This window comes from Tarenaya hassleriana, unplaced genomic scaffold (assembly GCF_000463585.1).
Source record: "Tarenaya hassleriana unplaced genomic scaffold, ASM46358v1 Cleome14, whole genome shotgun sequence".
In the NCBI taxonomy this organism is placed as follows: domain Eukaryota; kingdom Viridiplantae; phylum Streptophyta; class Magnoliopsida; order Brassicales; family Cleomaceae; genus Tarenaya; species Tarenaya hassleriana.
Window position 1 is genome coordinate 1,003,982 of NW_010964598.1, and position 15,447 is coordinate 1,019,428.

Sequence of the window (15,447 nt, forward strand, 5' to 3'; positions counted from 1 at the left end):
CCCCCGGGGGAGCCTCTTCCACGGCGGCTCTCTCCTCCGGTGTACCGGATTCCTCGTCGAACTCCCACGTCTGCCGTCCGACGAAGCCGTTCTTACTGTGCAAGTACGGACTCTCTCCCTCTCCCTTCCCTATCTTCAACTTCCACATTCTCTTACGCAGATAAGGAGGAGAAAAAGGCCCGTACGAACAACAAGGACCTTATCGTATTATTTGTGTATTATGTGCATGAAACTTATACGTTATATATTTCAACCAAAAAAATATAAACTTGTACGTAATTATGTTAACGTTGTCTTGTAAGAGAGGAGTTTGACCAATAGAGATTACTTGTCGTTGCAAATAATCAGAAAAGGCTACCAGACTACTAATTTCATTTTTTTCTACGTAGCTCTATCTACTATATATATATATATATATATATATATATAATTGGCGGTTTTTGTCAATTGGGTGAGCCCATCTAATGCAAAGCTCCGAATCGAATAGAAACGACCCGACATAAAAATTGAAGAGATATAAATTCTCTAAATCCAAAAAAATCATAATCGAACCAAATAAAAAATAACCGAAAAAATTGAAACATTTGTTTAAAATGGATATTTTACCTATAAAAACTCGATTTCGAACCTAAGCGGATCGAATCGAACCACAATTTATATAAAAACCAAACGGTTATAGTTTTTCTGTAACCGAATCTGAATCGAAATCCGAAATGACCATCCGTTATTCACTTTTTTTTTTTTGTCACGAGGCTTCGGAATTTAGTAAAATTCGAATGATTGGTTTGGTGGACATGCAACAATATTAGTTCATATTTCGTATTTATTTTCGCATACAATTAAAATAGATTTAAGTTTTGTATTTATGATATTCTGATTTGATGGGTACTAGAAATTAAATCCAATATTTCATTGGAATTGAAGAAAAATATAGTGTTTAATTGCGCATTGAACACAAATTTAATGATTATTTAACCATTTAACATAATATATTATCTATTTATGTGGTTTCGTGGTTCAGTATCACGTATGGTTTTTTTGACATGGCAAGCGATACAACGACGCTTGCCCACAGCGGATAGACTCTCTGCTTGGGGAATGCAGATCCCCAGAGTCTGCATACTCTGCAACTTGGACCAAGAATCGCATGGACATCTATTCTTCATGTGCTCTTTTAGCTGGCAGATTTGGTCTGTACTTGCAAGTTGTTGCTTAGCATCACCCCCACCGGACATGGCCAACTGCCAGATGTGGATTCAACTGCCGGGAAATGCTCGGGATCGAGGACAGCCATTACTAGCGAAGCTATATACCCAGATGACAATTTATGAAATTTGGCGAGAGAGAAATAATCGGATTTTCAGGGGGAAAACAAGAACGAACCCAATGCGAGATACTCTTCTGTCTATGAAAGTATCCAATCAGGGCAACCCAAACTGCCGCTTGCTTGAATTTTGGTACCAGTTGACGCAAAATTGGCGAAATGGATGAATTATTTACTATTACGTAGGCTTGATTGTAGTTGCCTGCACATGGGAATCGGTTTTTACCTTTTAGTATTTTGGAAATGCCCCACGGAAAGTTGTAGAACATTTTTTTGACGAGAAATACAAAGCACTTTCAACCCAAAAAAAAAAAAGGTGTTATTTCTTGTTAATCGTAAATATTTGCAGAAAGTAATGGGAGTTTACGTAAATTCCGACCTTTTAAGATCAGACGTTATCATCATCATCATCATCATCATCAATGCTTGACAACTGACTTCTTGACCTTTTTCGGACGTATCTTTTCTCACGCCTAATTCTGTATTTGTCCACATTCTTTACATATCTAATCCACATAACATCTAATTATATTTTATTATAAAATTATTATTTTTAATCAAATTAATTGAATCTAAATTTAAGATAAAAATAATTGAAGAAAAATAGTTTTTAAAAATTTTGGGAGTAATTTTTAAACTAAAAGACAAATTAAAATAAATTAACCGAAACAGGTAATACCTCAGGAGGGAAAAAGTATGGTCCATCATTTAATGTTTTCAATATTTTTCGGGTATTTCATTAATTTCACTAATCCCCGCATACGTTTGATAATATGTCTCCTTTAATTGGTTAGTTAGGAAGTTTTAATTACAGACTCTAGTAGTATTAAATATATTGTATCCTAATCCAATTTCAATATATGTTCCGTGAATATATCATCGAAAAAGAAAAGCTATGAAATGATAGATATTTTGAGAAAATATTATAAAAAATAATCGTTATTTAAAATTTATAATTATAGTATAGATACAATAAGTTATAATTATTCAATATAAATCTGTGAAAATAAATTATATTAAATCCCAATATGATGATGCTTACAATAAGCAAGTAATTAGGAAAATTATGAGAACCACAATGATAAAATCGAACTATCCAAGATTGAGTGGCTCAATCGGTAAAAAAAACTCCTTTCAAATCCGGGTTCGAGTCTTCATTTAGAAAGAGACATTCATATGGATTTCCACAATTCTTTAAAAGATGTAATCAGATCAAAGATACGGTGAATTTTTATATTATAAAAAAAATGAGTTGGCGAAAGCACTTGAGATTCGGATCACGGCCATTTTATTATGAAAGTACGTGTCTATCTCCCTAAGGATGGATGCGAGAGAAAATTATGGTTGTGTATAGTAGCAGACCGAGAATAAATTGTAAATGGCAATAATAAATTTCATAAGGATAAATGGGGTCATTAACAATTATATTAAATTTTATAAAATTTGTAAAAAAACATTTTTTTTAAATAAAACAATGGGTGTCAAAGAGTTTGATAGTATGAAGTTCCGTTCCTTCCACATCGTGTATACTGGTGGTTGCCAAAGCAAGATAGCCGCTCTTTTCAGTTGTGCATCGTCCCGCTTACTTGGCAACCGTTGTAATAGGCTCCGTCAGTCGGCTGGAGGCGAACTTAGACGCCGCATGGTACTGATACACGTGCATTCAAAGAAAAGATTATTCCGTGACTCATTGTCTTGGTTGCAGAAAAGGCATTTCGGATCACTGGTGATTCTCCATGTGGTTAGTCTCTCTCTCTCGTGGAACACCGGTTATGAAAAAAAAAAGTTAACATAAGACATGGTGCGGAGTTCTATGTTTAGCCCAAATGATGTTTTTTTTTTAATAATTCGAAAATTTACCGGACTTTTAGTCCAAATATATATCCAAGAGGATCATAAAAGTTTAGGTGAATGCTTAAACGATGTTGTGCCATTGCACTCTATTATGTTAATGTTGTAAAGAATTCTATATTTCTTTTTTTCGATAACTAGGATGGTTCTCCCGATCTTCGTCTCGACTACATCCATCCTACGTCCTGGACCAGCATTTGTATATGTATAATTTTAGTCCAGAAATTACATCCCTCCCCACCGATGGAATCAAAGTCATGACTTTGAAGATGATTCTGTCACATCTCAGTCACTGAACCACCAACTATGGGGTAATTCCATATTTTTTGTCATAAAACTCGGTCTTTTCTTTCCATTTATTACCCAAATTCGTTCATCATGAGTTGTCGAAGATAGGGATGGGTACAGATCGGATACCCGAAAAAATCGTGGTATTTGGATTTGGATCCGGAAGGCTCAAATATTTAATTATAAGATTTGTATCCGGGATTTAGGATTTACGAGTATCCGGAGTATGGATATCCGGAATAATGGTCGGGTATTCGCGGTCATCCGGATCCACATTTATTTAAGAAAAAACAATAATATTTATATATAAAATTTTAAAAAAAATGAAGATATATTTATAAAAATGGATGAATTACGATAAAAATATGATATAATAAAAGATAAATAATAATAAACTTAGTTTTTTGAGATAATATTAAAAATATGAAATTATTTAACCTAAAACAATTATATTTTATAAAACTGTTATATGAATATAAGATAAAATTATTTATAATCATATTAGTCGGGTATTCGCGGATACCCAGTTTTAAAAATTTTATTATCCGGAATTGGATTCGAATTCACGGGTATTTAAAAATGTAGATTTGAATTTGAATTTGAAAATTACGAATACCTTAAAATCGGATACCCATGAGATGAATATCCGACGGATATCCGATTTTTGGGTATTTATGTCCACCTCTAGTCGAAGGCGAAGTCATGGTGAGTAAGGCCGTAGGCTGAAATTGAAGTTCCTTCCACCATTGATTTCAAGACACCTTCGAATGAAAAAGACAAAAAAGAGAGATGCATGAATTACGAAAACGACAATATCATAAGTTGAAATTATAATTAAATTTCACACAGACATAGTAAACATAGAATTTTATTTTTGTAATTTCTGAAAATGTACTCATGCCGTTACACAAAAAAAAAATTGTACTCATGCAAAAGGAAAAAAAAAAGGAAAATAGCATCAAATGCATTATATATGTATATAGCAATGACATAGGTCATTGATTCAATTATCTTTAAGACCTAATTTTATATTCATTTATATAATTTATGATGAATTTAATTAATTTATTTTTTTGGGTAAGGGATCATGACGGACGGGGCGGTGCTTGAACATTCCTATTAAATGTTGTCCATGCTAATGCGATCAAGTTTCGTTTGAATTGAATGCGAAGGAAATCTGACGTGTCACGTGTGTCTTTCAACTGTACACGCACGCCTGTCTCTAGTGCCGACGACTTTTGAACATAACGCATTAAATGCAAAATAAATTTTGATGAAGCATTTATGATTTATGATAAAACAGTCCAAAAAACAAAAAGAAATGTGAATAAATCTCATCGAGATATCCAATTTTTCTGTTGTAAATTTATATTTATTTATTTATTTAAATTAAATAATAACTTTTATAATAATATGTGATGATAAAGAATAAATCCCGAGATGAATTCTTGAGAAGAACTAGTTTTTTAGACATGATATAAAATAAATAAATAAATAAGTATTATAGTTTTCTACATATATTTACACGAAACAACAACTTGTTTAAATCTATATATGATTGAGGGTTTAATCATAAGATTGTCCAAAAACAGGTCTGAATACATATATATATATATATATATATGTGTGTGTGTGTATGTGCGCAATGTTATTCGAAAAATTAATTACTCGGCGACTGTTTCAACCACAAGAAACATTGATGGCAGACGAAGCCCTACATATAACCATAACCTTTATGAAGCAATATTGGTAATAAAGTTTGAAAATTTAATATATATGTCCAATAATGTCTATATGCATATCATATTATTTATATATATATATATATATATTGATTGATGGAAATATTTTGTTATTGGCATGTTCTGATGGGCATTTTTCACACGCTGATATATTTCGAAACACTGTAGAGAACCGTATCTGTCTTGCAAATTAACAATTATAGGTGTCCTAATAATTTATTTTTTATAAATGTTGCAAGCATTTGATACATATATTAAATAAACAAAAATTTATCTAAATTTTCCAATCTAAGATTTGAAATATAAAAGACTTGATCAAGTTTTAAAAATTATACCACAGTCTTTTAGATTTAACAGAATATTCAATAATATTACAAGTTTATTGTATAAAATTAAAGGGAAAATCTCAACGAAATATTTGAATTTATCAATTTTTACAAAACAAAACTTAAACTTTATTTTTTTTCAAATAAAACCATAAATCTGAACTTTATAATTATCATCATTTTTAATCCTAAATGTTGATATGACGTACGAATATCTTATATAACAAGTTAACATTTAAACTATATTTTATTTACACGTCATTATTTACGTGTCTCGATATCAGTACGTCACGTTATCAATGAATTTAAAATTGACAATTGTTATAAAGTTTAAATTTATTTATAATTCAAGTATCAAGTTGAGATTTTATTTGGAGAAAATAAATTTTAAGTTTTAATTTGTTAAAATTGACACGTAATTATTTTTTATTTTTTCAAAATAAAAATAGTGATATTCTAGAAAAGACATTTAACTTATTATCATTCAAAAAGTATTAATTATCAAATCCTAAATAATTTTTTTCTTGTAATTAAATGAACGTCTATATGGATGGCTCGACTAGCGTTTTTTTTTACGATGGAAAAACTCCTATCCTGCAACTCTTCGGATCGGACACTGGACACCGCAATGTTTCTCAGCCCATGGGCCAGATGAGAACGGCATCAAGACAACATCGCGAACCTGAGAAAACCCACCACCCTGCACAGTAGCCGGCAAACTACGCAGTGCAGGTAAACCAGCCTCGTAAAGCTGACCGGCTCAAGAGGAGTTTCCATACTTGGGTTTCGAACCCACAACCTTTTGGCAGAGGGAGTTGTCACTAACCACTATGCTGGAAAACTCCCCACCGGCTAATGTTTATGACACAGTATATTATTAAATAATAAATATTAGGCTAAAATCATTATTAGATTGTTAATTTTAAAAAAATTCATTACGGACTATCATTGTTTTGCTAAATATTTTGTAGAGACTCGAAGATTTATACGAGAAAATTGAAAGTAGTTAGAGTATACTAATAAATTTATAACTAAAAATTAGCGTTAAAATATATTTTTCTCGTGAGAATATACAAATTTTGTTAAGTTATTTTGTATTTTTTTAAAAATTCACATTTTTACAATCCTTAAATGATGTTTTTTTAGTTGTATCATTCTCGCGACGATATCTACGGGAAACCGATATCTCCTTTGTCTGCGCTCTCGAATCTCGATCACTATGAACGGTTATGGAAGGACAATCATTCAATTCTCAAATAATTTCAATATATATATATATATATATATATACACGTGTTATATTGTGTTTAGTTAATTTATTTATAGTTATGTTTCTATTTTTTTATAAATTATAATATCTAAATTCAACATTCTTATTTTAACCAACCAATTAATTTTCTTAGTTATATATATATATATATACACTAATCAACAAAATATAAAAGCTATAAGAAACTGTTGCCAACTATATATATATATACACGTCCAAGACCTCTCGGGTAGATCCACTTATTACATACTTAATATGTAGTTCCAATTTTGTCGGGAGATAGAGAATATAGGAAATCTAAAGATAAACTTGAGATTTCTTTTCTAGTAATGACTTCAATTATATTTTCTTGTCAATTTAATAAACACAGATTTCATTTCGCAAATATTTCCCTCCCTAACACGTCCTATATATCTCAGCGGTGTAGTATATAATATAAAGTGCTTGTTCATGAAGTCGTGATCATACACATAGATACACACATACGTTACATACATACATACATACATACATACATACACAGAGACACAAACTAAGAGGATGTGGAAGTTGAAGATAGGAGAGGGAAGGAAAGAGGACACTGATTACTTGTACAGTACGAACAACTTCCTCGGACGACAGACTTGGGAGTTCGATCCCGACGCCGCTTCGCCGGAGGAACTCGTCGCCGTCGAGGAGTCTCGCCGGAATTTCTTCAAGAACCGTTCTCGTGTTAAAGCTAGCAGCGACCTTTTATGGAGAATGCAGGTATCTAATGATATTATATATATATATATACATGTCTTAGTTTATTGTCGCTAATCGGCCAGTTCGGAAACCAAGAGTTTTATTACGAATTCACGAGAACAGGTAATTATACTCTAATACAAGTTGAAGTTAGGGTTAGATTGGATTAAACCGGATTAAACCGGTTTAAAGCAAGTTTAATTATATGTAGAATGCGAGTAAAAAGAGATTTCTGTCCTGTGATTATTTGTTTGTACACACAAATTGTCGTTCTTGCAATATGTTAGAAATGCATGTGCAAATATATATATAGTCTTATGATTCTTTACAAGTTTAAACCCTTTTTTCTTGTAAATTTATTTGAAAAAACCTGAAATTTTTTATCTTTCAAGTTCAGGTTTATATTTGTATTAATTGGAAAGATTATATAAAATTAAATTGAATTCGGTTTATACTAAACACAATTTTTTATTCAAAACAAATTACAAAATTTAGAAAAAAACCAAAATATTTAGGTGTTTTGGTAAAGCAGTAATTTTTCTTTTTATTTCTTTCTGAAACCAACTCTTTGGAAATTTAATTACACCAAAATGTTTTTGGAATCTAAAATTTTAGATTATAAAAACTACGGTTGAAAGAAGAAATTAACACCAACTCAAAGGGACAATAAAAGCTCCATTTATAAAACTTGAAAAAAGGTGTTTGTCCATTATTTTCTCAAAAATGTATTATTTTACTATTTTTTTCGAATAAATTTAGTCTAATTCAAATCTAATCAAAATCCTAAGCTCCAAGCGCATTACATGTTTTTTTTCTTCTAAAATAAAGTGTAATATATACATATGTATACATAATACATATACAATCAGCTTTAAGCTTATATTAAAGCAGAATTCTAGAATAATATACATATTAATTTTTAAAATATATTAAAACATATTATCAATTTTATGCGACCAACTTTTTAAAATATATTAAAGCAGTATATCAACTTTTTAAAATAATATACATACTGTTTTTTTAGTTGACAAAAATGTTAAAAGAATGCAGCAATTTCCAAAACTATTATCACTTTATACGAACAAATTCGTCGTGTCACCATTTCCTAACGTAGCAAGCAGTTAAACTAACTATATAGTCGCATTACATTTTATGCGTCCCCATCTTAGAAAAATAAATTCTTCCATACATACATACATACATACATACATACATATGCATGTGTAGATGTACATGCAACATGTGTACATATGTCTTTTTCTGGTTAAACATGGTATATATGTAAGTGTATGTGTATGTATACGTGTATATATATATGTATGTATGTGTATATAAGTAAAGTTTTATTCTTTTTAAGAAATGGCGATGTGGTAATGATTTTGACGCTGCTCGTGAAGAAAAATGTTGTTTTGGAGTCTGTGTATTTTTCTAATATCGGTATATTTATTTTCAAATTAAAAGTTCATGTGCATTTTTGTCTACACAGTTTCTAAAGGAGAAGAAATTCGAGCAACTGATTCCGCCGGTGAAGGTTGGAGACGCCGAGAAGATAACGCACGAAACGCTGACCAATGCGTTACGGAGAGGAGTCCGACTCTTCTCCGCGTTGCAGTCCGACGACGGCCACTGGCCGGCTGAAAACGCCGGTCCTTTGTTCTTCCTCCCGCCGTTGGTGAGTTTATTTTCCGCTTTCAATCTCAATTCCCTGAAGATTCTGCACCGATTGTAGAACTAGGGTTTCTAATGTTCTGTGGAGGGAAAAGGAAGAACGAGATTGAAATTGGTTAACGGTGCGATTTTGTTTTCTTGTAAGTGGAATGTCGTTAGGAATTCTTTTGCTTTTCCAGAAACTTCATTTGCTATGTGGAGCAAAATCTTAGCAGAATAAGCTCCGATTACTACAGAAACTCGTCATTCAATAGTAACGTTTGAAACGATGAATATTGTGCTGATCACAAAGTACTTTCGATTTTACAAGCGTTGGATTTGACGCCTAAAGTATGAAATGAGTTTTGCCCTGTCCTATTCAATCACAACTTGATCTTATTTGCAGGTATTCTGTCTGTACATCACAGGGTATCTTGATGAGGTATTCACTGCAGAGCATCGAAAAGAAGCCCTCCGATACATATACTGTCACCAGGTACATCAAATATGGTTCCACAACGAAATCCATCATATATATAGTTTCCTTTTCATGTCAAGAATTGGCTCACCTTCTGTTTTCTTTTTCCAGAACGAGGATGGAGGATGGGGACTACACATAGAAGGTCACAGCACAATGTTCTGCACTGCCCTGAATTACATATGTATGCGTATACTTGGAGAAGGTCCGGATGGAGGACGAGAAAACGCTTGCAGAAGGGCCCGACAATGGATTCTTGGCCATGGCGGCGTAACGTACATTCCTTCTTGGGGAAAAGCTTGGCTTTCGGTAATAGCTCGATTCATTAGTTTACCATAAAATAACTAGGAGGATGTATTGATTATAGTATGGTGTTTGTAGATACTCGGTGTCTTTGATTGGTCTGGAAGCAATCCGATGCCCCCTGAGTTCTGGATCCTTCCTTCCTTTCTTCCGATACATCCTGGTTTGTTTTAGTAACATTTTGAATTTGATACTTATTTCTACAAACTGATTTGGAGATACAGGTTACTAGGATTTCGTTTCTGCAATTAAATTCGTGATGTTCCCGTTTTCTACTGGTCTAGGTTCTGTTTTTCTGTTGATAAGCTACGGGGAATGCTGATTTTCTCTTCCTTTTTTCTTCTCCTTATCTGTTGCTCTTTAGAGATATGATAATTGATCATCAGAAAATGTATTTTACAAGTTTATTTTGTTTATAATACTCGTGCAAATGGAAAATGCAGCAAAGATGTTGTGCAACTGTCGGATGGTTTACATGCCTTTGTCGTATCTTTACGGAAAGAGATTTGCAGCTCAAATAACACCTCTTATTCTGCAACTACGTGAGGAACTGTACTTACAGCCTTATGAAACAATCAACTGGAACAAAGCTCGTCATCTATGTGCAAAGGTGTAAACTCGATCCATATTCTTCCTCAAAAGTATCTTTTCTAGAAGTTACATTTGGAGAAACCATTCCATTTTTTTTCCCTTGCAGGTAGATTTGTACTATCCCCATCCTTTGATTCAAGATCTTATATGGGACTGTCTTCATACCTTAATGGAGCCTTTCCTTACACGTTGGCCATTTAACAAGCTTCTTAGGGAAAAGGCTCTTAAGGTGGCAATGGAACACATACATTATGAAGATGAGAATAGCCGTTATATCACCTTGGGATGCGTTGAAAAGGTTAGCACCCCCCTATTGAGAATGGATATGCTTGAAATGATGGTATCTTTGAGTTGCATGCTGCAAAACTCGATACTTCTTTCTGCAGGCACTATGCATGTTGGCTTGTTGGGTTGAAGATCCGAATGGGGATTATTTCAAGAAACACCTTGCTAGAATCCCTGATTACTTGTGGGTTGCAGAAGACGGAATGAAAATGCAGGCAAGAGAAATTATAAAATATAATCTTTATGTCTACCAGCTAAGAATTGGTAAAAAACAAAATATAGAAAATCTGTGTTATGGATTTATGCAGAGCTTTGGAAGTCAGCTATGGGATACAGGGTTTGCGATTCAAGCTCTATTAGCAAGTAACCTCTCCAATGAAATCTCCGATGTACTCAAGAGGGGACACAACTTCATAAAGATGTCTCAGGTTCGGTATCAGTTGCTGTATATTCTTGCATCTTAAAAAACATTTGACTGATAGTTCGAACGTTTCATACCTAATTGGAATTTGCAGGTTACAGAGAATCCTTCTGATGACTTCAAGAGCATGTACCGTCATATTTCCAAAGGGGCATGGACTTTCTCAGACCGAGATCATGGATGGCAAGTTTCAGACTGCACGGCTGATGGCTTAAAGGTTGTCAGATCATGCGAACAGAGCAAATTACAAATGACTTTAGCAATACTGTATTAATTAACATATCCTTTCTTCTTTTGCAGTGTTGCCTGATGCTGTCAACTATGCCGCCGGACATGGTAGGCCCCAAAATGGATCCCGAGCGACTCTATGATTCTGTTAATATCATATTGTCTTTACAGGTGAGGCATTATCGTCCATAGGAGGACCCATCTCCTCGAAAGCTCTCCAATTTTCTGATTGCGATTAGAAAAATTTTCATCTGCTCATTTTCCGTGTGGAAAACTTGTTTCAGAGCAAGAATGGAGGTGTGACTGCATGGGAGCCGGCCCGTGCATATGGATGGTTAGAAGTAAGAGCTGAAACCATCGAAGATGTTTTGCGGCGAATAAAAAATAGATTTGAAGACAAAATTTCTGAAACATCTTTTGTTCACGTTTCAGTTGTTCAATCCCACGGAGTTTTTCGCCGACACTTTGATTGAGTATCAGTATGCCGAATGTACTTCATCAGCAATCCAAGCATTGGTTCTGTTCCGGAAACTGTACCCAGATCACAGGACAAAAGAGATCAATACCTTTATCGAGAAAGCAGTGGAATACATACAACGCATGCAAATGCCTAATGGTTCATGGTACCTTACTATCACAGATATGGTCCGAAATTATTCCCAAATATTCAGCAAAACCAACGAAAAAACTTGTTCTTTCAAATGGCAGGTATGGAAGCTGGGGAGTTTGCTTCACATACGGTACATGGTTTGCTCTTGCAGGCCTAGCAGCCGCTGGTAAGACTTATGACAACTGTCTTGTTACACGTAAAGGCGTTCATTTCCTTCTTACAACACAGAAAGATAATGGAGGTTGGGGAGAAAGCTATCTATCATGCCCTGAAAAGGTATAGTTGTAAAGTTTTTACGACAAATCATTTTCACCTTTTACCCGCTTCCTGCCAACAATATATACTTCCTGTGCAGAGATATGTGCAACTAGACGGGGAAAAATCAAACCTTGTCCAAACCTCGTGGGCTATGATGGGTCTACTTCATTCGGGACAGGTTCAAACTATCATGAATAAGTTGTTTGTTTCGCTATTGGTAAGTGCCACAGGATAATCTTAAAAGACATTTTTTCGTATGCTCTTTACATAACAGGGTGAGAGAGATCCGGAGCCTCTTCACCGTGCTGCAAAGCTGATCATCAATTCTCAGTTGGAAAGCGGAGATTTTCCTCAACATGTACGTTTTGAAACGTGAAACCCGGTTAATAGGAAATTGTGACTTGCTGAAAAGTTAAAAACTTCAAGATTCTTGCAAAGGATGTATACAAGCAAACCCTGGACCCAAATGCTCTTAATTTCAACTTGGGTTTTAAGCCATTTGGATCATTTTTTTTACAGCGTGTCTTACTCTAGATCCAGAGTAAGGTTTTGAATGGTGAATTATATATGTATGGATGCAGGAGATAACGGGGGCGTTCATGAAGAACTGCATGTTGCACTACAGTGCTTACAGAAACACCTTCCCATTGTGGGCTCTTGCTGAGTATCGCAGACGAGTTTCGTCGTTTCCCATGTGATGAAGTTGCAGAGCTTCCTGTCTGAATGAGAAGTAAAGTAGTTGTGCATGTAAACCGTCCGGCAGTAGCGCCACATCTTTGCTGCAGTTATCAGTTAAATCATATCAAAACCAAATGCGGCATGAGAAATCACAATTTCAAATCAGAGAGGGAAAGAACATATTGCTGAACCACACGCATTTGTTTTAATGTTCAACTCAGAAAACAAAAGAAGAACACTTTGTGTTAGACAATCACTTACTCTTCTCCATTATTCTTATCTGATTTTTGGGATCAAATCACACCAATACTCGATTATTGAAGCAACTTCTTCCAAATTTGTTGAAGCAACTTGATATGAAGATGTTAACGAAACAAACCTGGATGGAAGGGAAGAAAAGCAGGTAGGATCCAAAATTCTGGAGGCATGGGATTGCATCCAGACCAGTCAAACACACCGAGGATCTACAAACAATGTAAGATCACGGCCGTCTTTTAAGCGGTTCAACCGGTGCGATCGTATAGGCGCCAAAATTTGGGAGCCCATTTTATTTAAAAATTATTAATAATATATAATATTAAAAGACCTCAGTGGAGAACAAACCAGCTCCGAAGAGCTTAAACCCTAGAAGAGAGAGAGAGCATTTAACTATTTTTTATTAAAATAATTATTACGAAACGTCATTTATTAAATAATTATATTTATTAAATAATAATATTAAAGCACATCATTTATTAAAGCACATCATTACAGATTTTAAAATAATAATATTAAATAATTTATTAACGGTAACAAATTATTCTATAAAAATGGAAGATCAAAACCATTTATCACTCCACCTTACGTTCACAGTTTACTATTCATTATTTTGTCCTTAAAATATTAGATAGCATTTTTTTTTTCAAGGCTCAAGAGAATAACACATAAGGTACTTTTTATTTTTATTTTTTATTTCAATTGTTATTTATGTGATGATTTTGTTTATATTATTAAATGCTAATAATATTGTTATTTATTTTCAGGTTTGATAGTTGGAAGAAAAATTGGGAAATCCAACTGAATTTCTAATTTCCAGGTTTTTTCTTAAATTTTTCTTTTTTTATTAAATATTGAAATTTAAATATATCTTCTGGAATTAGAAAATATGATTTTGGATTTGAAAAACGTAAAAAAAAAAGAAAAGAATTGAAGAATTAATTCAATCTAAAAAAGGAGCTTTAGATAAATTTGTTATAAAAGAACCACAAACTCTTAGTCAAAATGAAGATGATATTACTAATAATGTAGTAGATATGAATGAAAATGATGATATTAAGATTATTGATAATAATGATAGTTTACAAAATGATGAAAAAAATTCTTATGAAACTAATATACTTGATATTTTTTACCCAAGAAATTGGGATAATCTTGATTCTAAAATGATTGATATTTTAGCAGCAAATGGTCCTAAGAGATACGAATATTGGAAAAGATAAAAAAGATAAATTTTCTAGGCGATTTTCATCAATATATTATACTAGAATTTTATCAAATGGTGAAAAATGTGATAGAGATTGGCTTGTTTATTCGAAAGAACTAGATAAAGTATTTTGTTTTTGTTGTAAAATATTTTAAAAAAATATTGGAAAGGGCCAATTAGCAAATGAGTATTTTGGAGATTGGATACATCTTAGTATTAGACTTAAAGAACATGAAATGAGTGCAGAACATATAAAAAATATGGTCACTTGGTATGATTTGCGTTTAAGATTTAAAAAAAAATCAAACTGTAGATAAAATAGCTTATACACAACTTATGAAAGAAAAAGATCATTGGAAAAATATCATATTTAGAATTATTTCAATTGTAAAATTTCTTTCGAAACATAATTTAGCATTTCGTGGAACAAATGGAAGATTATTTGAAAATAACAATGGAAATTTTTTGGGTTTAATCGAAATGTTGGCAGATTTTGATCCAATTGTTCAAGAACATTTGAGACGTATTACAAATGATGAAATTCATCATCATTATCTTGGTCATAATATTCAAAATGAACTAGTTCTTTTACTTGCTTCTACAATTAAAAATGAGATCATTAAAAATGTAAAACAAGCAAAATATTTTTCTGTTATACTTGATTGTACTCCAGACAGTAGCCACCAAGAACAAATGTCTTTGATTATCAGGTATGTGAATATCTCTTTTGATCTTGTTAAGATTGAAGAATCGTTTTTAGGGTTTTTAAATGTGAATGATACAACTGGGCAAATGATTTTTGCTGTGTTACAAAATGAACTAAAATCACTTGATCTTGATATAGATAATATAAGAGGACAAGGTTATGACAACGGATCAAATATGAAAGGAAAAAATCAAGGTGTACAAAAAAAACTTTTAGATGTTAATCCTAGGGCTTTTTATACTCCTTGTGGTTC

General features: G+C 32.9%; 2 protein-coding genes across 3 annotated transcripts in view; one reads left to right on the forward strand and one right to left on the reverse strand.

The window, feature by feature from the left end:
- Positions 1–225, reverse strand: part of LOC104808106 (camelliol C synthase-like) — a 4,742-nt gene extending 4,517 nt beyond the window's left edge. The window contains exon 1 of the mRNA XM_010533640.2: positions 14–225. Within this exon, the coding sequence (XP_010531942.1) occupies positions 14–148 (135 nt within the window). The 5' untranslated portion in view covers positions 149–225. The remainder of the gene's footprint in view (positions 1–13) is intronic.
- A 6,913-nt stretch (positions 226–7,138) lies between these two features.
- LOC104808108 (camelliol C synthase-like) lies at positions 7,139–13,310 on the forward strand. Of its 2 annotated transcripts, none has more exons than XM_010533645.2 (17): positions 7,139–7,548; positions 9,014–9,199; positions 9,581–9,670; positions 9,764–9,961; positions 10,034–10,118; positions 10,399–10,565; positions 10,653–10,844; positions 10,933–11,046; positions 11,140–11,259; positions 11,347–11,469; positions 11,553–11,651; positions 11,765–11,821; positions 11,913–12,103; positions 12,189–12,366; positions 12,446–12,526; positions 12,623–12,706; positions 12,930–13,310. In XM_010533645.2, the coding sequence occupies exons 1-17, from the start codon at positions 7,342–7,344 to the stop codon at positions 13,044–13,046; spliced, it is 2,289 nt and encodes a 762-aa protein (XP_010531947.1). In that variant the 5' UTR covers positions 7,139–7,341; the 3' UTR covers positions 13,047–13,310. The 2 variants fall into 2 exon arrangements, with proteins under 2 accessions (XP_010531947.1, XP_010531948.1); XM_010533646.2 differs by having other exon boundaries at positions 10,752–10,844.
- The last annotated feature ends 2,137 nt before the right edge of the window (positions 13,311–15,447 follow it).